General features: G+C 51.2%; 1 protein-coding gene across 1 annotated transcript in view; it reads left to right on the top strand.

The window, feature by feature from the left end:
• The window catches only part of LOC103661290 (2'-5'-oligoadenylate synthase 3), a 45,242-nt gene extending 27,259 nt beyond the window's left edge, over positions 1-17,983 (top strand). Inside the window, exons 18-26 of the mRNA XM_008689001.2 lie at positions 907-1,177; positions 3,681-3,859; positions 5,012-5,247; positions 5,724-5,865; positions 9,389-9,562; positions 11,469-11,751; positions 12,924-13,111; positions 14,151-14,389; positions 15,364-17,983. Of these exons, the coding sequence (XP_008687223.2) occupies positions 907-1,177; positions 3,681-3,859; positions 5,012-5,247; positions 5,724-5,865; positions 9,389-9,562; positions 11,469-11,751; positions 12,924-13,111; positions 14,151-14,389; positions 15,364-15,532 (1,881 nt within the window). The 3' untranslated portion in view covers positions 15,533-17,983. The remainder of the gene's footprint in view (positions 1-906; positions 1,178-3,680; positions 3,860-5,011; positions 5,248-5,723; positions 5,866-9,388; positions 9,563-11,468; positions 11,752-12,923; positions 13,112-14,150; positions 14,390-15,363) is intronic.
• The last annotated feature ends 5,626 nt before the right edge of the window (positions 17,984-23,609 follow it).

The raw sequence follows: 23,609 nt of genomic DNA, 5'->3' as shown, positions 1-23,609 counted from the left end.
GCCTCGTGCATGCCCAGCAGCCCTGGCAGTAAAGACACCTGGATTCTTGGAATCCCCTTGGCCTTGACCCAGACAAGGAACCTGGGGCACAAGGAAGTGACTTAGTAGCTGGAGGCAGAGCTGGACTTTCAGCCCGAATTGTCTGCTCGGGAGCCTGTGCCCCGAACCATTAGGCCATCCCAGTGTGGTTCACTTTTTCCTAATGAAAATAAAACACAGGAAAAGGGTGCAGAGCTAAGTCTGCACACCGACGGATTGCCACAAACAACACACCTGGGTCACGTACGCCCGGATGGACCGACGAAACCTTCCCGGCCCCAAGAGCCCCGGGACCGGCGATCCAGTCCCTACCCCCACCCCTCCCCTAACCGCTCCCCGGACTTCTGACAGCCTAGAATCGTTTTGCCGGGTTTTTTTTTAACTTTGCGTCATTGTGGGGGTGACCAACCATGCTGGTCTGCCCGGAACCGCGGGGTTTTCTGTGCTAAAACTGGGAATGTCCCGGGAAAACCGGACAGGTTGGTCGCCGGATAGACATGAAATCAGGCCTGGTGCGGCTTTACTGTGTGGCTTCCCTGACCTCATCCTGTTTATGAACTGGATGTCGCTGTGTGCAGGCGTTCACCGCTGCGACGCTGGCAGTGTCCCAGTGTGCGAAGACACATTTGTCTGTCCTGTTGCTGATGGCCCTTTGAGCTGCCTCCAGCCAGAGGCTCGCAGGAGAGCTGCCGCTACGGGCATCCCGATTCAGGTCTTTGGGTGGACAGATGGACGCCTGCCACTCAATTTTAAGACTCTGGTGACACTTGTGGCTTTTGCTTGACTTGAGAAATACCATGGCCTGCTGGGGCGTCCGGGGACCCCAAAGGGTCCAGAGTCTCACATCTGCATCTCTCTCACTGGCAGGGCGGCTCCTATGGCAGGAAAACGGTGTTGAGGGGCAGCTCCGATGGGACGATCGTCATCTTTGTCAGCGACCTTGAGCAGTTCCAGGATCAGAAGAGAAACCAAGATAAAATCCTCAGTAAGATCTGGCAGTGTCTGAAAGACTGTCAGCTCACAATGAAGCTGCCAGCCAAAATGGAGGTCCAGAGGTTCCACAGTGGGCTCACCTTCCAGCTGTCCACAAAGTGGCAGACTATCGCTTTTGAGGTGCTGCCTGCGTACAACGCGCTGGGTGAGTTGCTCCTGGGTGTGTGGAGGGCACTGGTCTGCAGAGGTGTGTTGAGAGAGCAAAGCCAAAGAAAGAGGCAGCCATGGGGGTCCTCGAGGCTGGGGATGAGATAGGCACCACTGGTACGTTCCAAAGCCAGGGACCGCATACCTTCAAGAGAGGAGGTCCCTCCTGCCCTAGGCTTACTCTCATCTCTAGAACTTTCCCCCCATCTCCTAACTGACTTCGGAGAAAATGTCCTAGATTCCAGAATCTAGAGCGGAGTTTCTCAAACTATGACACGCACACAAATCACCAGGGAACCTTGTTTAAATGCAGGTTCTGATTCAGGAGATTGGGGCAGGGCCATGGGCTGTGTGTGTCTAACCAGGGCCATGCTGCTGCTGCTGGTCCACACACCACCCCTGGGGATTTAGACTAGAATAAATGTTCAAGGAAGAGGATGGGGTGAATATCTGGGAAAAGTTCAGCTGGGGCAGGTATTTGGAGTCTGCCTTCCGACCAGGTCAACATCAAGGCAACTGGTTGGCCTTCCATGGGCAACTGGTTGGACAAATGGACGGTTGGTTGGATGGATGGGATGGATGGGTGGACAGACAAATGGACAGATGGATGGACAGATGGATGGGTAATAGATTGCATGGATGAATAGATGGATGGAAGGAAGAAAGGAAAGATGGATGGTAGGATGGATAGAAGGAAGGAAGGAAGGAAGGAAGGAAGGAAGGATATGATAGATTGGATGGATGAATGGATGGATGGAAGGAAGGATTATGTATGGATGAATGGATGGAAGAATTGACAGATATGATAGGTTGGATGGATGGAAGGAGAGAAGGAAAGGAAGGAAGGAAGGAAGGAAGGAAGGAAGGAAGGAAGGAAGGAAGGAAGGAAGGAAAAATGGATGAATGGGTAGATGGTTGGTAGATAGGGAGGAAGGACAAAGCTCAGCTTAGTGACAGCTCAGTCTCAAGCACAGGTGCATGTAATCACAAACCGAAACGCCAGAGCTGAAATTAAACCCCTCATTAAGCAAACAGGAAAACTGAAGGAAAGGAATGTCCCAGAGACACACAGCCAGTTACTGACAGAACTAGAATAAAAGCCCAGATCTTCTAAACCCCAAGCTGGGATTCCTTTAAGATAAAGACACACACACACACCTCGGTGACTCCCATCAGCGGCAAGGCAACCAAGTTAGAGAAAAGTGCACTGGTTTGGAAGGTAAGCAGCCCTCAGTTGCTATCCTGGTCCCACCTCTTACCCACTTTTGCCAACTATAAGATCAGACTCGAAATGGCTAGTTTACAGGGCCTTTAGGATGATGAGGACTACCAGAAACAAGGGCTGGGGTCAAGGTGAAGAGACCCCGTGTGACTCAGAATTCTTAGGAAATCCTAAATTCTCTCTCGTTCCTAGTATGGTGGCTGAGACTGGGCCAGAGCGCCCTCTGCTGGGCTCACCCCAACATGCAAGCAAGGATGGTGTGAAAACAGCGAACGTGCTCTTCCTCCCATGTGGTATCTAGCCGCTGCCAGCAGGTGGTGCTAGAACTGCACATTCCCAACCGAGATCCGTCTGGGGAAGGACAGGACAAGGCTTGCTTTCTAAGAAAAGTAACCTACTGGGGGATTCTTAAATATCTGTCCGAGTGAATGAAAGGAGCAAGATGCCTACGGGCTCTTATTTATGTGTTTGTAGAATGTGCTTGTAAACAGTAGAGCTCAGCTGGCAAGAGTGGAAATCCTGTTGAAATTCTGTGACGCTATCCACATCCCTCCCCTCCTTGGCATACCCTTCCTCACCCCCACACCGGTGGTTCTCCAATTTCCACGGGGATCGAATCCCCTGAGAAACTTAATAAAACAGAGAGGACCAAGCTCTCTGCTCTTGGGTGTCAGACCTCCTGCCAAGCTAATCCGGACTTGAGAGCCTTCTGGGCCCATGCGCTGGATCAGCTGTGCAGCAGGATTCCAATTGGCACCCACTTTGAGAACCACTACCCGGCCTCACAGGGTCCAGTTCTGAGGGGAGTGTGCCTGCCCGCTGGCCTCTACCCCCAGCTTCCAGCGCCCTGCCCTCCCCTCACCTGCCTCCTCAGCGTCCCAGTACCCTTGCCTCTCGGAAACAGAACGTTCACCGGCTGGGCTCCTTTAGCAGAACACACCGTATGCAATCTACGGACCCTATTTTCTTCCAGGGGTATGCCAGCCATGCCAACCCCACTTTCCCTCCTAATTCGGAGCTCTCCCTTCCTCACTGATAATTGTGTTTCCCATCCTTCCGTTTCTGCTGATCTTGCCTTAGGCCAGCACCAGGGTTTTCACAATGGTCATTTTATTACCGTGCCAGGCACGCCACCCCTCGCCTTTTAGGCAATCACGTCGGTTCCCTTACAGGTAAAGCCACCGACGTTTGCTGCCGAACCCCAGCAGACCTTCACGGCCGGCTCCCTGGGGACGGGCCGCCCAACCGCCACAGGCTCTCCATTTCTCTCTCGCACCAGGCTTAAGCGAGAAGCCCAGCCCGCAGACCTACCGCGAGCTCAGAAGAGCCTTGGACATGACAAAAGCCCAGCCCGGCGAGTTCTCCATCTGCTTCGCAGAACTCCGGCAGAGGTTTTTCCACAACCGTCCCAGAAAGCTGAGGGATTTGATCCTCTTGGTAAAGTACTGGTACCAACAGGTAATTTTCTTCTAGTGCTGGCGTCCAATTCCTTTTCACCGAGATCATCCACGGTTAGCAAAGTACGACGCTCTTAAGTTTAGAGCTCAGTGCTTTTTTTTTTTTTAAGATTTTATTTATTTATTTAGAGAGAGACGGATAGCATGGGGGGGGGGAGCAGAGGGAGAGAGAGAATCTCAGGCACACTCCCCGCTGAGCACAGAGCTCTATGTCAGGACCCTGAGATCATGACCTGAGCCGAAATCAAGAGTCAGACGCTTCGCTGACTGAGCCCCCTGGGTGCCCCCAGCTCAATGCATTTTTATGTCCTTTTTAGCAACATCCAGATCAAAATAGGGCCCCTTTCCTGCATCCCAGCAGCTGTCTCCAGCCCTTTCCTGGTTAATACTCCCCCCAAAGGACCACCGTCCTAACGTCTGTCACCACCAATCAGTTTTGCTCGTTTTTGAACTTGAAATCAATGGAATGTACCGTATATACTCTGCACGACGTGATGCCTGAGATCTGTCTCTGTGGCCGCATGTAGTTGTGTTTCGTTGTTCTGTAGGATTCTGTTGTCTCTCCCTGCCACACCTTTATCTCTTCTGCTAATGGACATTTGGGTCGTGTCCACACTGGGCCTATTACGAATTAGGTTCCTAAAGATATTCCCCTACATGTCTTTTTGTGAGTTTAAGCACTCATTTCTCTTGGGTAAATATACAGGAGTGGACGTGCTGGGTTATAAGCTATCTGGATACATATACACGTGACATATTTATGTATGAATATATGTGCACATAATAAATGCATATGCAGACGATATACTATATTATTATATAGTATATAAAACATATATCATTACATAAATATATATAATATATTAAATATATGTAATAATATATACATTTCACTTTAGGAAGTACTTTTCCTAAACGGTTGCACCTAACGACACTCCCATCGGCAATGTAGGACAATTTCAGGTGCTCCACACCCTTGCCCACACTTGGTACTAAAATCCATCGAATTTTAGGAATGGCTTCCTTTTAGTCACTGGTGGGGAAAGGTGACTTTCTAGAGACTTCTGATTCCTTGATTTCAGGCCTCTGGCACGGTGGGGGGGAGGGGGGACTGGGTCCCCACATTAGCCACTGCCCCTTTCCTCTCCCACAGTGCCAGGAAAAGATGAAAGGTTTACCCCCGTCGGCCATATACGCTCTGGAGCTGCTTACAGTCTATGCCTGGGAACAGGGGTGCAGAGCAGAAAACTTTGACGTGGCTGAAGGCCTCAGAACTGTCCTGGGGCTAATCAGACAGCAGGAGCAGCTGTGTGTCTATTGGATAATCAACTACAACTTCGAGAATGAGACGGTCCGGAACATTCTGCTGAGCCAGCTCCGATCGTCGAGGTACCAAGCTTCCTCCCACCCTCTCTCTTTACTGTTTGTCTGCAAGCCAGACTGTGCCTCTTAGCCCGAGGGCTCAGCCCCGTCCTTCCCAGCCAAGGAAGCCCAAGGAAGCACTGATGAAACCCCAGCAGCGGTGGGGAGGGAGGCAGAGTGGGCCTTCCTGAAAGAGGGGAGGCTGACCAATGCTTTTCAACGTTTCAGACCTTCATCACATCTTGTCCCCCAAACAAACACTCGAGAGGTGCTTCCCCTTTTAGAAGGAAGGGGCTAACCATTTTAGTTATTTATGGAACATCTCTGCAAAGCAGAGAGCGCAGGAGCAGACGTCTCAGACAAAGCACCTGAGCGACCGAGAGGAAACGCGGGTGCTCGAGTCCAGGTTACCAGACGCCCCATCCAGTCCTCCTTCCCCAACGTGGATTTCTTCTTCCACATGCAGCCCAACTGATTTTTTTTTAATCTCATGGAATTCATAGGCCAGTAATCTTGGATCCAGCTGACCCAACCAATAATGTGAGCAAAGATAAGGCTTGTTGGCAACTGCTAAAGCAAGAAGCTCAGAGCTGGTTGTCTTCTCTCAGCCCGAATGAGTCACCTGGACCATCGTGGAATGTTCTGGTGAGAGAGCTTTGCAAGTATATCTCGGGTCATGCTGCAGGGAGGGCGTCCTGACACCCAGACCCTGCTCTTAGCCAAGAGCACCATGTGTGGATTTCCTAGGGCTGCGGGGACAAAATGTCATATGCTGGCGGCTTACGGCAAGAGAAATGTATTCTCCCACAGATCTGGAGGCTAGAAGTCCAAGGCCAAGGTGTGGGCTGGGCTGTGCTCCCTCTGAAGGCTCCAGGGGAGGACCCTTCCTTGTTCCTGGTGGTTGCTCCTTACATGTCTGTCTCCGTGTCTCCCTCCTCTTCTTGTAAGGACACCTGTCCTATTGGACTCATGCTCACCCCCCGTGGTCTCATCTTCACTTGATTACCTCATACGAAGGCCCTATGTCCAAATAAGTTCACATTCACAGATACTGGACGTTGGGACTTCAATGTATCCCTCAGGAGGACACGGTTCAGTCCATAACACACCATTAGGGGCCACCCTTTTCTGTTAAAATGATGGTAAAGAGCAAAACTGGACAGAGAGAAGGGCACCTGGAGATTAGAGATTTCGATTCATTACTGCAGGAGAGAGAACAGGTGGAGAGGTGGGGACAGACCACGTGGACCAGAGCCCCGGGTGAGTGCGTGGCAGCCGCCTTCTCCCCACACTGGAGCGCAGATCAAGGGGCTGGCTGTGGGGCAGATACACCAGCTTCCCCTCCCCTCCCCCAAGGGAGAAGCCATCTACCACACAGAATGCCCCGCGCTCTCAGAGCTTAGTGGAGAAGGACGATTCAACAAGAACGTTATCAGTCTTGGCCGCTGAATCCTTTCTGCTTTCTGGGGGTCATGGGATGGCAGGGGGACAAAGGTGTCATTTGAGGCCACATAGGTCAACCAAATTCCACATTTCACAGACACAGGACTAATTTACATCCAAAGTATGGTAGGCAGGGATCTACATTCCATTTAGCACAGAAAGTTGAGGGTCAACTGAGCAAAGACGGGATATGAGTGAGCTTCCCAAACGCCTGGGGCCCTAGACGGGAAGGACCCCGTGGACGGGGAGCTCCCTGCCTGGATCCAGAAGGAACATGGTGCGCCCACTCCTTGTCCCGACTTTCCCTGGACTCTGGTCTTTGCTCCCTAACCTCGATTTTCCTGGCTTCCTTAAACAGCTTTTTAAAAAAATATCCCCCATCTTTATTCTGAAAACTTTCAAACGTATAGAAAAATGGTTCAGTGAACCACTGCGTTGAGCTCGACGCCCAGATGTTTAACCTTTGACCTCTCTAGCTGTCTTCCGGTCTGTGTGTGTGTACACAGACTCGTCATCGTCATCCTCAGTGTTGTGTCTGTTGTTTATACTGAGCCGCTGGAGTCGGCTTGCCAGATAAGAACATTCTCTTAGCTCACCACACGCAATGGTCGAATTCCAGAGATTAAGATGAAGACCTTATTACCGTCCGGCTACAGAGCATTTCCCCGTCCTGCCAATTATCCGAAGCAGGTTTTTGGTAGCCAGTTTTCCCCAGCCCAGGAGCCCATGCTGCCTTTAGTTCTCGTGCTGCCCCGCAAGCTGTCTTTTGATCCCTGCTTTGGCTCTTTTTGTGAATTCCTCTCACGAGAGCTGGTGGAGGCCACTCAGGCACATGACCGGCTGCCTCAGGGCGTCTGGGCGCTGGAGGGCACGTGCACACACACACACACACGCACGCAGGCACGCATGCACGTGGTGCGCACGCCTCCCATGATACTCAGCCCCGTGGGAAAGCAGTACTGGCCATGAATCTGCCTTTGAGCAACAGTGAGGTCCACTACGAACATCTGGGGCGACCAAGGTTGACCCTCAACTTTTTTTTTTTTTAAGATTTTATTTATTTATTCGACAGAGATAGAGATAGCCAGCGAGAGAGGGAACACAAGCAGGGGGAGTGGGAGAGGAAGAAGCAGGCTCATAGCGGAGGAGCCTGATGTGGGGCTCGATTCCAGAACGCCGGGATCACGCCCTGAGCCGAAGGCAGACGCTTAACCACTGTGCCACCCAGGTGCCCCAACCCCTCAACTTTTAAGCTGACCAGCCCACCCCCGTCCCCAAGGAGAGCTGGCCCATCTTGTCTGTGCTCACCAGCAACGGGTCGGTATCTATACAGAGCAGTGGGTTTGCTTCCTCTTACCGCTGCAAGGAGGAAGGAAGAAAAGAGAAAGAAAACCACAAATTTCAAGGCTGAAAATAGCACACATTTAATTTAATTTAAAGCTTCTAGCCTTCAATCTCTCGATAACACTGATGCTCCTGCCCCCCTCTTATAAGGACCCTTGTGATGACATTGGGCGCACCCAGATAATCCAGGATAATTCCCGCATCTCAGGATCCTTAGCTTAACCATATCTGGAAAGTTCCACGTTCCACATAAGGAAACATAGGCACAGGCTCTGGGCATTAGGACGTGGACTTGAGGGAGGTGGAGGCATCACCCCCCCCCCACCTCTAGGGGCCTCTAGGGTAGACTGACTGAGCGTTTGGAGCAGGGAGCAGAAGAGCCCCCCCATGGGGTGTCATGACCCATGATGCATGGCGCAGACCCCACGGTCTGAGCTTTTCTACTGAAGAGGAAAGACTTGCACTTCTGTGTGGGCCCGACCCCATTTAGAGATCAGAATATGATTACTTTCCAGAAGTGACCACAGGTGCGAGGAAGTGGCACATCCCACCCTCCACAACCCCTTTAGGAGCAGAGGAAGTGTCCCTTCAGACTGAACCTGCAGCCCCTCCGATCCCAAGCTGGCTGTCTCCTCAGCACACTGAGAACGATATAGAGGGTTGAATCGTGTCCCCCAAAACTCATGTCCACTACAGCCTCAGAATGGGATCTTCTTTTGAACCAGGCTCTTTGCAGGCGTCATTAGTGAGATGAGGCCATCCAGGATTAGCTTGGGGTCTGACTCCAGTGACTGGTGTCCTTATAAGAAGGCACCCGGAGACCCAGACATGCAGGGGCCAGAGTGGTGTGTCTATAAGCCAGCAAAGGCTAGAGTTGCTGGAGTTTCTAGAGGCTGGAAGGGGCAAGGAAGGCTCCTCTCCTAGAGCCTTCCGAGGGCGCCCAGCTCTGCTGACGCTTTGAGTGCAGACTTCAGTCTCTGGGACAGTGAGAGAATACATTTCTGTCTCTGGAGGCCCTCCAGGGGTATGTTGCTAGGGCACCCCTGGGAAACCAATCCCCAAGGGCACATGTGTGCAACAGAAGCTGATAAAGCCCGAAAAGGCTCGTGTGTGATCATTTCTCCAGAAATCCGCAGTCCCTGCAGTTAATGGGAGACTAAGGGGGGGCACAAAGGTTAAAGGGGACCAGCCACAGAAGTCAATGCCACACTCGGAACAGCTTCGAGTCCCTGGAAGGGTCAGATCTCTCCTGGGGGTATGAAGAAACGAAGTTTTTGTTTTTTTTTGGGGGGGGGGGTGGTCCTTGGGCACCGCCCTGAACTCTCCCAAATGTTCTCGCGGTGTGTCGATGCAAGAGCTGAGTGTTCGTCCACCCTCCCAGCCAGCGCCGCTGTTCACCACCCCGGGCCATCTTCTAGACAAGTTCATCAAGGACTTTCTCCAGCCTGACAAACAATTCCTAGACCAGATCGCGGTAGCTGTTGACTTCATCTGTAAATTCCTTCAAAAAAATTGCTTTCGACATTCAGCAACAAAGGTTCAGAAGACTGTCAAGGTGAGCACTGGCCTTTCTCCGCGGTTCCCGGAGCTCTGCAGCGCCCGCCGGTGGACAGAGGGCACGGGAGGAGGGAGGGAAGCGGGAGAGAGGGGCACCCAGGACCTGGCTGTCAGCAGGGTTGCTCGTGCACTGCTTCCATCATTAACAACATACCTTTGGCTCGTACAAGCTTCCGGGGGCTGCCGTGGCCCTTCGCGGCCTTGGCCTGGGACCTGCACGTCTCCCGTCTCCGCCTCTGTCTCCCCATCACCTCTCCTCTGCGGGTCTCCTCTTCTTTCTCTTGTCTCCTAGGGACACCTGCCGTTGGATTTAGGGTCCACCGACCCCTCACTCAATGACATCTACAAAGACCCTTTTTCCAAGTAAGGTCACGTTCTCACGTTCCCAGCAGACATATCTATTGGAGGGGCTGCCATTCAAATCATTGCCGCTTCCAAGCGTGGTGTGTACTAAACCAAAAAGTGACCTCTTTCTTGTTTTAATGACCACAGCCTGATAAGTCCCATCAACTGAGCTAGAGATTTCGGCAGATTGGGTCATTCTTGTCCATGGCTCAAGGCCACAGGGTAACACCCTTCCCTCCGTCTGTTGGTCAGCGACCAGATAACCAGGTGCCCACGGTCATAAGGAGGGAGCAGGGAAGTGCCCATATGGTGCCAAACAGACCAGGGTCCCTGCGGCCCTGAGACAGACCTGGGGAGTGGCACCAATATCCCGTGAGCGTCGAGTAAAATGTCTCACTGAGGTTCATGGTCACAGGCTGAGTTCACGGTCAGTGTTAGAATTGTCAAAGCTCATTTTCTCCCTTCCTTCCTGAGACCCCCATTAACACAATACTAAAAAATAAGAAAAGGTGTGCTGGCATATCACAGGAGAAAACAGGAAGAGAACCAGTAACGCACAGGACGTTGCTTTCAGTCTTCCCGCGGTTGGAAAGGTTTGTCTGTTGGGTGGCAGGGAAGGCGTCCCCTGAATGTGAGGAGGGGCATGGAGTGGCCCGCCAAGGCCAGCACTCGCACACCAGCCCCATGAACGAAGCAGTTTGGAGCACCTGTTTACAGGGAATAGAACACCCTCCCCTCGCCCCTAAGCCGTTGCCAGGCATTTACTACCCATGGGTAAAACAAACGTGTTCTCTATAAAAATCGAGTGAGCTTTCTGGGGGCACCCGGGGCAGCAAGGGTGAGGGGTGGTGCCCAGAGCAAAGCCCCCAGCATCATGCACTGGAACGATTCTCTGTGGGGCAGCTGGCCTCTCCCTCTCCCCCACTTGCCCTCAAAGCAGTCAGCTAAGGAGCTGTGCCTAACAGACTCCTTAGAGCAGAAAGGGAAGGAGGAAGAGGAGGAGGAAGGGAGGAAGAGAGAAGAGGAGGGACGGAAGAGGAAGAAGGGGGAAGTGGAGAAGTCTGTGTGGCAGGGACAAACAGAGCCCGCATTTACTACCCGACCCCTTACAGAAAGTTTGCAGAGCCCTGTACCTAAATCATGAATTTTCGTCCCATGAGCCCCAGCTTGCAAGAGCAAACAGATGAATCAGGGAACAGACGAGGAACTTTAACGCAACGATTGCGTCCAGTTTGATTTCTCTGAAGTCACAGGAATTCACACAAAGCTGAACGGTCTTTGGGAGAAATCTTTAGGAAGTTGACGTGAGAAGAGGGTAACTAGCCCATCAGTCGTTTGCATGTTAATAATAAGCACATCAAAGGGCTTGAGAAAACCTTTCGAACCAAACTATTCTTTTGAAAAATTGAACGCTCTGCTTTGGACTCAGCCCTAACCGGACCCTAACCTGGAACCCTAACCTTGGCAACCTCACTCATGAGCCCACTGGTGCCAGCCCGCGGGGGCGAGGGGCGAGGGGTCTAGAAAAGGCTGTATCCCAGCTTGCCTTTCTTCGCTAGGGAGGGTCGACGGGCAAAGGCACAGCTCTGAAGACTGGCTCCGATGCCGACCTCGTCGTGTTCCCAGACTCACTTAAAAGCTACGCCTCCCAAAAAAACGAGAGATGCTGTATCATCAAGGAAATCCATAAACAGCTGGTAGCCTGTCAGCAGGAGAAAGAGTTTGCAGTGAAGTTTGAGATTTCCAAGTGGAAGGCTCCCAGGGTGCTGAGCTTCTCTCTGAGATCCAAAGTGCTCAACGAAAGCGTGAACTTTGATGTGCTGCCTGCATTTAATGCACTCGGTGAGACCCCCCGCCCCAGACCTTCCGCTTCTGGAGGAGGAAGCCGGGTGACGGGGCAAGGTGGGGTGGAGGGAGAGCCACGTGACCTAGTAATGGCTCATGGGTCTAGCGCCCCCAGCAGGTGGCACGAGAAATGGCAGCAATCCCTTACACCTTACACTGTGAACATGTTCATTCTTTCTCACTTAAGGATCCCCAGGATGCCAGAACCACATTCCTTATATTCTTATGTACCTACGGTATCGCTCGCAGTACCTATCAGAGAAGGGGGTCTACAGGAGTTCTGTACACATTTATAGATAGAGTGCCACAAGTATTAGTGAAGGAAATGAAAGAACAGCCTGGGAAGAATTCTGAGGCAAAGACAGGAAATCTGGGTGCCTTCAATCTGCTTTGGAAATTTGGTTCATGAACGACAGATACATAATGTTGTATTAAAAGAAACCAAGACTATTTCAGGCATTTTTCAAATCCGAATCAAGAAGACTCTGATACCTTCCCTCAGAATAGTTCTTAGCGTCTCTAGAGAGGAAATAACAGCATAGAATGGGGGTCGGCTAATTTTTTTTTTAATTTTTACTTTTGGTGAAAGGCAAGGTAGCAAGTATTTTCAGCTTTGAGGACCATACAGTTTCTGTCACAATTACTCGACTCTGCCATTGTACCCTGAAAGCAGCCATAGGCACTACATTAACAAAGGAGCATGGCAGTGTTCCAATAAAACTTTATTCGCAAAAACAGGAAGTGGGCCAGATTTGGCCTACTGTCCATAGTTAGCAAATGCCTGATCAGTGTTGTCTAAAAGGTCTTTCTGTGAGAATAGGAATGTTCTGTATCTCCTGAGAGCTTGAAATGTGGCTAGCGGGACTGGGGAACTAAATTTTTAATTGTATTTCCTCTTGGTTAATTTGAATGCAAATAACCACATTGTTTGGTGGCTACCATATCGGACAGTGAAAATCTAAATAACACTTTAATAACAGCACCTGTACTCATATAGACCATATAATTTTTTCAGATATCTCATTACTCCCAGTATCTTAGACATCATTCAAATATACCAATGGAATTCCAAGTCATTTCCCAGAATTAAATTATATTGGTCAAAAATGTTTGAAAACGGTTACTTTTATGCATAGTAAAGCATAAACTAAATATCTTCCCCCTGCTAGGTCAACTGAATTCTGGCTCCCCACCCAGCCCCAAGGTCTACGCTGAGCTCATCGATCTGTATAAATCCTCAGACGCCGAGGGGGGAGAATTTTCTACCTGTTTCACGGAGCTGCAGTGCAACTTCGTTGTTTCCCGGCCCACCAAACTGAAGGATCTAATTCGTCTGGTGAAACACTGGTACAAGCAGGTATGACAGCCCTCATTCCAGCTATCTGGAATTGTTTCTATCGTGCTCTGTGACCATGAAACCGGTTCCCATCAGGTGTTCCGTGTGCCCACACTCTCTCATGCTGGGGGCTGAGCCACTTTCAGGACTCTGTCCACTAATCTTGCGGATCTCTGTGGAGTCCCCGTCCCCAACCCCATGAAGTTGGGTGAGCTCTTGCGTACCCCCTCCCATCAAAGCTGCCGCGTGTGGCTTATTTTGCCTTTGCTCTGAGCCCCCAGAGAATTCGGCAGGAATCCAAGTGATTTGGTGAAAGGGCAGGTGAAATTGGGAATCTGTAGGCCCGCAGGTCACCAGCACGGCTTACCCGCCGCTCAGCGCCCATGCGTAGTACAAACAGATACCGTTCTTGGAGACAGGTGCAGCTACAGGCAGGACCAGGGGCTGCACTTCCTATAGTGGTTAGCCTCCCTTCACTTCCGTCACTGCCTCGCACCCCGGGGAGCTTCTGAGTATCTCCATGACAGCAGACATCCAGCCCAGCATCGCTCTTTCCTGAGATGCCTCCTTCCCGTATACAGCTCCCTGAGCTCCGTGGTTTGCAACCCAGACACAGAGAAATGGCCGTACGCCCAGCCCCAGGGTGCTCAGAGGGCTCGGGGCTACGGTGTGACCACGAGCGAGTCACTTCCCCTCCCCGAGCCTCCTCATGTCCTCATCAGAAACGTCGCCTGTACCTGCTGGGTGCGCTTGTCGGAGGATCAGGAATGACACGTGAAACCTCTGGCCCCACAGTCAGCACACAGTGGGCATTTTGTAAACGGTCGCTGTAGTATAACTCAAGGGAGTCCTACACAGCCGAAGCCCAACCCAGAAATCTGCTAGGTGAGCACCTGCTCAGACCTCCTGCAGACCAGTCCCATCGGCGCGGCATCTCGTGCCTCGGTTGCCCTGCTGTGGCCCCAGTGGCCATTAATGTGTGGTCTCTGCCACGCTCTCTGAGCTCCCTGCACCTCCCGGCCTTCCACCAGCACCGTCTGACGTTCCCCTCTTCCCTCAGTGTGAAAGGAAACTGAAGCAAAAGGGGTCTCTGCCCCCAAAGTACGCCTTGGAGCTGCTCACCATCTACTCCTGGGAGCAGGGGAGTGGAGCAGAGAATTTCGACACTGCGGAAGGTTTCCGGACGGTCCTGGAGTTGATCACAAAATACCAGCAGCTCTGTGTCTTCTGGACGGTCAATTACAGCTTTGAGGATGAGACTGTGAGGAACTTCCTACTGACCCAGATCCAGAGAACCAGGTGCCCCAAGCCCTGCCCCCTCCTTTTCTTAACCTGATTCCCTCCGGTGCTAGTCCAGCGACCTGGATTCTCCTCCCTGGGGCTGTGATTCGTTATTCCCCACGAGAAACTGAGGACAGTGGAGGGTGGGGGTGGAAAGGTGCCAACAACAGAACCTCCCATAGTCTCCGGGGAAGAAATCCTGGGAGGGGGGATGGGCAGGAGAGAATGTCGTCCAGGAGGAATAGAGAAGGAAGGACCAAGATACGGGTCCCTGGCTTGTTTCCATCTTCCTAGGTCGGAAGGAAAAGCGTAGCTTTGTCAGCAGGTCTTACAGGTGCAGAAGTCGGAAGTGTCTCCCTGAGAAATAACACTGTCATTCCTTCAAGGCCGATTCAGCCTCCAGGAGAATGAGATTTTATTAGATTTATTAGATCGGATTTTATCTACCCTTTCAGACCTGCATCCCGCAAAACCACTACCCTTCAAGATAGTGGGGAATCTTAGCGTGTCCATTCAGTGCCCCTGGCAGAGCACAAAAACAAAGGAAGCAAAAGAAAAGGAAAGAGAGGAAAGAAAAAAGAAAAAGGAAAGAAAGAGAAAGACTAGCAGAGAAGAAGGAGAGAGCAAGATACCCTGGGCTGCCTGCCATGGGCGTGGCCGATGTGACATCACAGTTGATGAAATTATGCAGCGTATTTCAGTCAACCTAACAGGAGGGAGATGTTTATATGATGCCGTCCTGTGTATGATAATGAACAGCTTTCAAAATACTATTGGCAGATACGATTGCATTCTAGAAAATCACTTTGCACTCTATCGGTACGTTTGAATTACCAGCATCTAAAACATAGGACAAGTTGTTTTAGCACTAAGAGTGGAATGGGCCCCCGAGGCCCACCGAGGCCACTGGTTTTATTTTATTATTATTATTTTTTTTTCTTTTCGAGGCCACTGGTTTTAAAAAGCATGTAATGCTTCTGACTCTCCTTTAGGCCCGTGATCTTGGACCCAGCTGACCCCACCGGTGACGTGGGCGGAGGGGACCGATGGTGTTGGCATCTCCTAGCAAAAGAAGCTACCGAATGGTTGTCCTCTTTCTGCTTCAAAGATGGGACTGGATATCCTGTACGATCGTGGAAAGTGCCAGTAAGAATAATCTAAAGGCAGTGGCCTCTGGAGAGGCCCCCGTGACACAAGCTGAAATCCAAGAACGTCCTCTGCTGTAGCAACTTGGAATTTATCCTGCCACAAAAAACAGATAGCCCAACTCAGGAGCTGAGAACAAAACAAAACAGGCTTTTTTTTTTTTTTCTTCTCATGACAAGCAATCTTAAGGCAGGGGACCTGGGACTCACGCAACAGCTCTATGAGCGGCCTTTCTCCACCCAGGCACCGTGGGCACGTAGGGGTGGGCTCTTTCCTTGTGCTGGGGGTCATCCTGGGCAGGGTCGGATGCCGAACGGCATCCCTGGTCTCCGTCCCCTGGAGGCCAGTAGCGGCACTGCCATGGTGGCCATCAGAAATGTCTGCAGACGTTGCCAAACATCCCTGGGGCGTCACCGGCTCTTTCTGGCAACACGTTCTTTAGGCGTTGATTTTCGTCCTGATCACACTGCATCTCAGGCAGCAGGTTCAAGTCCTGGCAGGAGGAGCAGTGAGGGGGGAGACACTTACCCTGGGTATCTCATTGGAAGCCTCATCCAGCAAATTCTCTTACGTTTCATTGCCTAGAACGGTCATGAGGCTCCCTGTAACTTAAAAGTGACTCCAAAAGGGGGGGTATGTGGGGCGGGGGTCTTCACTGTGGATGGAGGTTGGCTCAGCTGACCGAGAGTGTGTCACACCTGTCCAAAGCTCGACCTCCCCCCGAGATACCTGTCACCAGGTACACCTGGCTGTCCCACCAGCTTCTTTCTCGACATTCTTTCAAAGCAGGTTCTCTCAGCCTCAGCAGCTACTGACATTTGGGCTGGATAATTCTTTGTCATGGGGGGTGGGGGGCTCTCCTGGACATGGTACGGGGTTGAGCAGCACCCCAAATCTCTACCCTCTAGACGCCACCCAGTCGGGACCATGAAAATGTCTCAGGACATGGCCTCATGTCCTGTGGGGAGCAACACCGCCCCCGGGGACCCGCCCAGCTCTGGAGTTCGCTTCAGTTATCCGATCTACGCTATAACCAGTACCAAAAAACTGTCCCTGGTAATACTAACCCTCTCAGATACACTTCCTTCTCCGTTTTCTCTGACTCTTTTAACCAGTGGTTTTCGCTGCTTAGGATACGTCTTATTCTGGCGCGTGTATTTCTTTCTCTCTAGACGGTGCAGACGCCAGGCAGCTGTGGCCTGGGGATGCATCCTATTGTCAATGAGATGTTCTCATTCAGAAGTCGTGGGATCCTGGAATGGTAACGCTAGAAGAGACTTCTAGAGGTCATCTGACAGCTGCCTTTTAAAGAATCCCTTCGCTGTCACCACCAGGTCCGCTGTCCTCTCCTCCTCCTCTCGCTTCTTTGGCTCCTCTCGAAATCAAGACCACCAGGTCCTTCGTAGCATCACCCTGCTGAGTGCTTGCTCGCAAGTCACCCGCCTTCCTGGACACCTGCGCTCCCGCCAGCTTCACGGGTGCCAGTGTTCTGTCAACCACTGTGTGTTTTCCAATGAGCTCCTCACTTTTCCTTCAAGCCTAAGCAGAGGGGTCTCCCCGTACCCCCAAAGGGAAGCCCTCTACCTGCCCCTTGGTTCCTACAATTCCATGATCTTGCTCTCTCACTCCTCCACCTGGCCCACGGAACCCTGTGTGCCCCTGTGGGTTGAAGGTCTCCCCGGCCAGTGGGGAGCCAACGTCTTCTTAGCCCTGTAAACTCTCCAAAGGCTTGGATTATAATTGGTGCCTCACATACATGATAGCTTATTGTCTTTTCCTCCTGAGCCTACCTTTGCCCCCCAACCATGAGGAGTGTCTTCTTGCAAAATCGCAAGGCTTTATGCTCTGGGCGTACCTTCAGAGATACTTGGATGTCTAAGTGTTTTAACCTCAAATATCCACTTAAAGTTTTATTACCACCACATAGACCACGACACCAACTGTCAGAGAATCAAGAGTATATCTAGTCTTTTCCCCACCTCCTGGCACAGAGCTTCAGAACCCCCTCAGAATGTCCCCCGTAGGAGAGTCTTCGGCGTTCCTAAGGAGCCCCTTCCAACCATCCCTGAGTTTATGCTAACGAGGTCTGGGCCCTTCGGTAAGAATGTCAAAGGAGGGATTGGCCACGCCAGCGATGCCAGGCATGTGATGAGAGGGTTGAAACTTTCAGCGCCATTCCCCCAACCTCCCAAGAGCAGAGGGGGCTGTAGACTGAGTTCAAGCACATGGCCAATGCTTTCATGAGTCATGCCTTTGCAATGAAACCCCAGTGAAGACTCTGGCTGCAAGGCTTGGAAAGCTCCCTAGTCGGTGGGCAGAGCGGTGCCTGGTGACAATGACGCATCCTCAGTCCGTGGGGAGGGGCTTCTGCGCTCGGGACTCCTGCAGCCCTCACCTCCTGTGTATCGCTTCCTCTGCCTGTTCATGCACATCCTTTGTAATAAGATGGTGATTGTAAGTATGGCATTTTCCTGAGTCCTGTGAGTCATTCTAGCAGGTTATTGAACCTAAAGGGGGGTCGTGGAAACCCAGGTCGGCGGGGGGGGCGGGTGGAAGTAGTCTGAGGACCCCACTCGCAGCTAGCATCCGAGGGGGAGGCAGCCTTGCTGGGAACACACCCTTTCCCTGTGAGGCCTGCACTGGCTCCAGGCACCGACAGAGTGGGACTGACCTGTAGGAGCCCCAGTGGCTGTCAGGGGTCGGACTGCATCACCGCTCTTGTCCAGAGCAAGGGCAAAGGCAAGAGCCCTTGCAGAGAAAAATGACCGCTCTGCGTGCGCATCGACTCAGTCTGCAACTAGATACCAGACCCTTCTAGATGCCCCCACTTGCACTAGAGACATAGACCCGAGACCGAAAGACCGTAAGACGCTGCTCCGTCCTCGCAGGGTTTAAGACGTACTTAGAGCTACACCACCTGAGCCCCTTAAATAAAAATGAGCCACTGTGCACAACCGTGTGGCCGGCGACGTGGACGTAGTGGATTAAACCTGCAACAGTGAATACAGTAAGGGACTCAGCGTCCCACAGGAAGGAAGGAACCATCCTCGTCCTTTCCTGCCCATGTCTTCTCAGCGTTCGGCAGCCATTTAAGTTCATGAAGAGCCAGGATAAGAGAGCGTTTGCAGTGACCAAGAAACACACCCCTGGTCGTCACTGGAAGGAACGAGAACACCACCCCTTTCTTCAGAAAACTGGCAACTCCCAACAGTGAAAAGGATATAACGAAGCCCAGCCTTTCTTGTACAAACTGTATTTCAGGATAAACAGACAGCTATAACTAATAAGGAAAAATCTTTTTTTTTTTTTACAAAAGAATTCTACTTAATATTTGTTGAAAAGGCAAAAATTAGAAACGTCGCCATTTTGCAACCCTCGCTGAAATGAATGATCAGGCAGAGACTGTGGGTGGGTGGGACCAGTACGAGATGCGGGGAGGGGGAGTTCTGTAACAGAAGGGGGCAGACCATCACCTCCCAAACCCATGGTCTGATCAGAGCATCAGGAGGAGAGGGACATGGGGTGCCTGCTGGTGGAAGGCAATATGGAAAACATTAAGTCAAAAAAAAAAAAAAGTGGCCATAAGAACAAAAGGAATTGAGTCAGCAAATCCCAGAGAAAATGTGGAGGCCAGACACACTTCATAGGGGAGAACATGGGAGTAAAAAGCAAGGAGAAGAAATGTGTGTGAAAGGGAAATGAGCCAAGAACGTAGCAAGAATTCAGTTAGCAGAGCTGAAGGTCAAGATCCCAGGCCCATGTCCACTCTCAGTTACCCTGGCAACAAGGCCCCCACTTACCCCAAAGGAAGTAAGCAATGATTAGAAGCAGGCAACGGCAAGCAGCCTGAGGCCCAGGAAGAGTCTGGGAAGAGTTTGAGTGGCAGATCAGGAATGAGGCCACCAATGGGAAGAACTGGCAGATAAAAGAATTATCTGGAGGCTGTCTGCTGGAGAGGTTCGGCAGAACCCCTGAACCGAGGCTTCTCCAGCCAAGTTTGGTCAAGTCAGAGCAGGTAAAATGGTACCACTCTGGTTGTTTCTTGACATCAGTGCCTGGGATGAATCTCACACAAGGAAAAGACAAAGAAAACTCACTCTCTTGTCTTTCCTGGGGCTGCCTGGAGTGGGGTGTAGACCTGGAGGGAAGCACAAGGAGCAGCATGTGAGGACTCAGTAACCCAACCCAACCTAGAGGGTTCCATCTGAGCCCCCCCCCCCCCCCGTGGCCGGCATGCACAGCTCGGATGGAGTTCCCCAGAGATGTGCTGAATCCACGCACCTTTCTCCTCCCTTTCCCTTTGTTGGGGGACCAGACTGGGAATTGCAGGGGAGAACCCCTCGTGTTCTAAGGGACAAGGCTGTGACCGAGCAGGAAGTCATCACCAGGAGCAGGGGAAAGGCTCAGTCGTCATAAGAGTGTATATGAGGCGAGGGTTATGGGGGCAGGAAAAGGGATCCTTCCCCAAGTCTTGGCCACGGTGATGGCAGAACAGTGGGAACATGAGGGAGCCCGTGAGGGACCACTGTGAGCTCCAACAGCTGGAGAGGAAATGCCACGAAACCCAAGGGAAGCCTGGGGAAGCCAGAGGGGGTGTGGCAGACAGCATCATACTCCCCCCCCCAAAGAGGTCCCCGCCCTGATCCCTGGAGCCTGTGAATAAGTTATCTGGCCCAGCAAAAGGGGCCCTGCAGATGGGAATGAGTAAAGGGTCTTGAGAGAGGGAGAGGAGTCTGGGTATTCACGTGGGCCCAATTGAATCACACGAGCCCTTAAAAGCCCAGAGCCTTTCCCACCCAACGATGGGGAGATTCAGCGGAAGAAGACGCGGGAGAAGGACGTGAGTGGCTGTTGCTGGCTTTGGAGATGCAGAGGGTCCCGAGTCAGGGAACGCAGGGGGCCTCTAGAGGCTGCCAGTCACGTGGGAGAGGGACACCTCCCGTGTCCTCCTCGGCCCTCAACGCCAGATGTGGGGGGCTCCCACCCCAGGGAGGAGAGAGAGAGAGGGAGGAGGAGGGAGAGCGCCTTGCTGTCCCTGATTTCTCCTCTCTCCCGCCATTCCCAATGTAACAGGAAAACACCGGTTTTCTGACAATTGTCTGCGTGAGCTTGTCAGCCCACTTGCACCGGGCAGTTTCACATTGCCGGTCCGTATCGCAGGCCTGCCGGGTGTGCGACTCCAGAGGGTGCCATACGCACAGAGCTGTGTCTGTCGGGCTCACACCCTCACCCCTGTTTCTCCTTCCTTCCCCTCCTTTCTCCGGCGAATCTTTCCCTGCACTCCCGCGGCCTTTGCTCTTTGCTGCCATCTTGTGGTCATCCGGAGAATTACAGTCGCCGGAGCGGGAAGGGGGGGAAGTCCTAAAAAGCAATTAGGTACACTTAAAGCCCCTGGAAAGTGTTAGGGGAGGGAGGTTCATTTGGAACCATGATCCAGACAATAAGGCATATTTAAGCAATCTGTTATTTCCACGTACTGTTCATTAACTACTCACTAGGAGCAGAGAAGGGAAAGGCAACCAATGGCTCTAAAACAAGCCTGGGGACACTGGAGAGGTTGCTAGTGAATTAATCTGCTGAGCAACTTCTGAAATCATTCTATGCTGTACATTTGAGTGAGAAATGGGTCTTGCAGGGCGCCTGGGCGGCTCAGTCGGTTGGGTGTCCGACTCTTGATTTTGGCTGGGGTCATGATCTCAGGGTCGTGGGACTGGCACTTGTCTTGGAGTCCACTTGAGGTTCTTTCTCTCCCTCTCCTTCTGCTCCCCCAAATAAATAAATAAATAAATAAAATCTTAAAGGAAAAAAACAAAAAAGAAGGAAATGGGTCTTTCCCCTTGACCTCGAATGTGGCAAAGGGGGATTCAAGTCTTTGAGTTTGGTTGCCTTTCTCACTTTATTTATTTTTATTTTTTTTAAAGATTTTATTTATTTATTCGACAGAGATAGAGACAGCCAGCGAGAGAGGGAACACAAGCAGGGGGAGTGGGAGAGGAAGAAGCAGGCTCATACCGGAGGAGCCCGATGTGGGGCTCGATCCCATAACGCCGGGATCACGCCCTGAGCCAAAGGCAGACGCTTAACCGCTGTGCCACCCAGGCGCCCCGCCTTTCTCACTTTAAAGAATTCCCTATTAAGAGGTTAATGCAGGAGATCCTAAAATATTAGTGGAACTGTGTTCATGGATTGGGAAGTTTAATATTGTTCAAATGACAATACTACCCAAAGCCATACACAGATTTAAAACTATCTCTATCAAAATCCTCATGGTATTTTATAATGGGAAAATGGGAATGGGAAATGGGAAAAACTCATCCTAAACTTCATAGGGAATTTCAAGGGACCCAGAATAGCCAAAACAATCTTGAAAAATAAGAACAACGTTGTAGGACTCGCATTTCCCGATTTCAAAACTTGACACAAAGTTCCAGTAATCGGAACAGTGTGGTATCTGCATAAGAACAGACATACAGGCCAACAGAATAGAATTAAGAGCCCAGAAATAACCCCTCACATCAATGGTCCATTGGTTTCAGCAGGGGTGCCACCGTCCTTCTATGGAGGAGAAATCGGTCTCTCTGACACACCGCGCTGAGAAAACCAGTTGCATGTGTGCCGAGAATGAACCTGGGCCCTTACCTTACACCATATACAAAACTTAACTTAGAATTGATCCAAGACCCAAATTCTAGGAGCTACAACTACAAAGCTGTCAGAAGAAAACAGGCATGGTCTTGCACTTAGCAATGGTTTTTTAACTGTGAAACCTAAACATAGTCAACCAAAATCAAAATAGATCACTGGACTTCATTAAGATTAAAAACTATGCATCAAAAGACGCAACCAGGGAGCAAAAAAACCACCCACCGAATGGGAGAAAACATTTGCAAATCCTATCTGATAAGGGTTTCATACCCAGAATATACAAAGAACAACGACTCCACAAAAAAAGACAAAATTGCCGATTTAAAAATGGGCAAAGGACTCATAGATAAACTAATGGCTGACAAATACAGGGAAAGATGTTCCACATCATTAGGGAAATGCAAAAACGGGCCACCACTCGGCACCCAGTAGGCTGCCTGTCATTAAAAAGCCAGAGAAGACCAAGCATGGGGACGGGCGTGCAGAAGCTGGGTCCCGCGCACATTGCTGGCGGGACGGTAACACCGTACGGCTGCTGTGGAAGCACTTCGGCAATTCTCCAAAAAGTTACATGCAGAATCACCGTCTGACCCAGCAATTCCACGCCCAGGGGTACACCCAGAAGAACTGACCACAGGCCCCCCACCGAAGGCTTGTACAGAAACAGTCCTGGCAGCATGAGTCGCGGCAGCCAAAAGGTAGAAACAACCCACGAGTCCAGCAACAGACCAATGCACAAGCAGACCGTGGTCCATCCATACAATGGGCAAGTGGTCAGCCATGAAAGGAACAAAGCCCAGACCCGTGTTACATCGAGGGATGGACCTTGAAGACATCCTGCTAAGTCGGAGAAGCCAGACACGAAAGGCCAACTATTGTACGATTTCACGTATACGGAAATATTTAGAACTGGTACATCCAGAGACAGGAAGGAGATCAGAGGCTCCCAGGAGCTGGGAGGAAGGAAGAGCAGAGGGATATTGCTCAAAGGGGACAGAGTTTATGTCCGGGATGATAAAAAAGTTTTGGAGACAAACAGAGGTGTCATTATGAGGAATTAGACACTTGACTGTGGCTGACATGGTAAATCTTAGGTTGTGTTTATTTTCACCACAACAAGACAATCATAAATAAATGCACAGACAACCTGGGAGAAGACCATTTCAATGAGTCCACTAAAAACAAGATCCCAAACTGTCATAATAAATGGGGAAAGGAGGACAGGCTGGTTTGGGAAGGGATCTTGAGAGATGAGAAGAATGGAAACAAGCTGATAGGACATTTAACCTGCCTCACACTGTGTTCCAATGCATTACTAACTCTTAACATCTTGAGGCTGTGGCTTCTGTCAGATCCTAAGTACGCGGAAAGCTGCCTAGAGCCTGGACTCGGAGGAATTGTCACCTGAGTGCTGTTTGTGGCCGACCGCACCAACTCCATCATTGGC

This window comes from Ursus maritimus, unplaced genomic scaffold (genome assembly GCF_017311325.1).
Source record: "Ursus maritimus isolate PB19 unplaced genomic scaffold, ASM1731132v1 scaffold_33, whole genome shotgun sequence".
Taxonomy (NCBI): Eukaryota; Metazoa; Chordata; class Mammalia; order Carnivora; family Ursidae; genus Ursus; species Ursus maritimus.
Note: the sequence above shows the minus strand (reverse complement) of the source record. Positions and strands in the feature narration are given on the sequence as shown.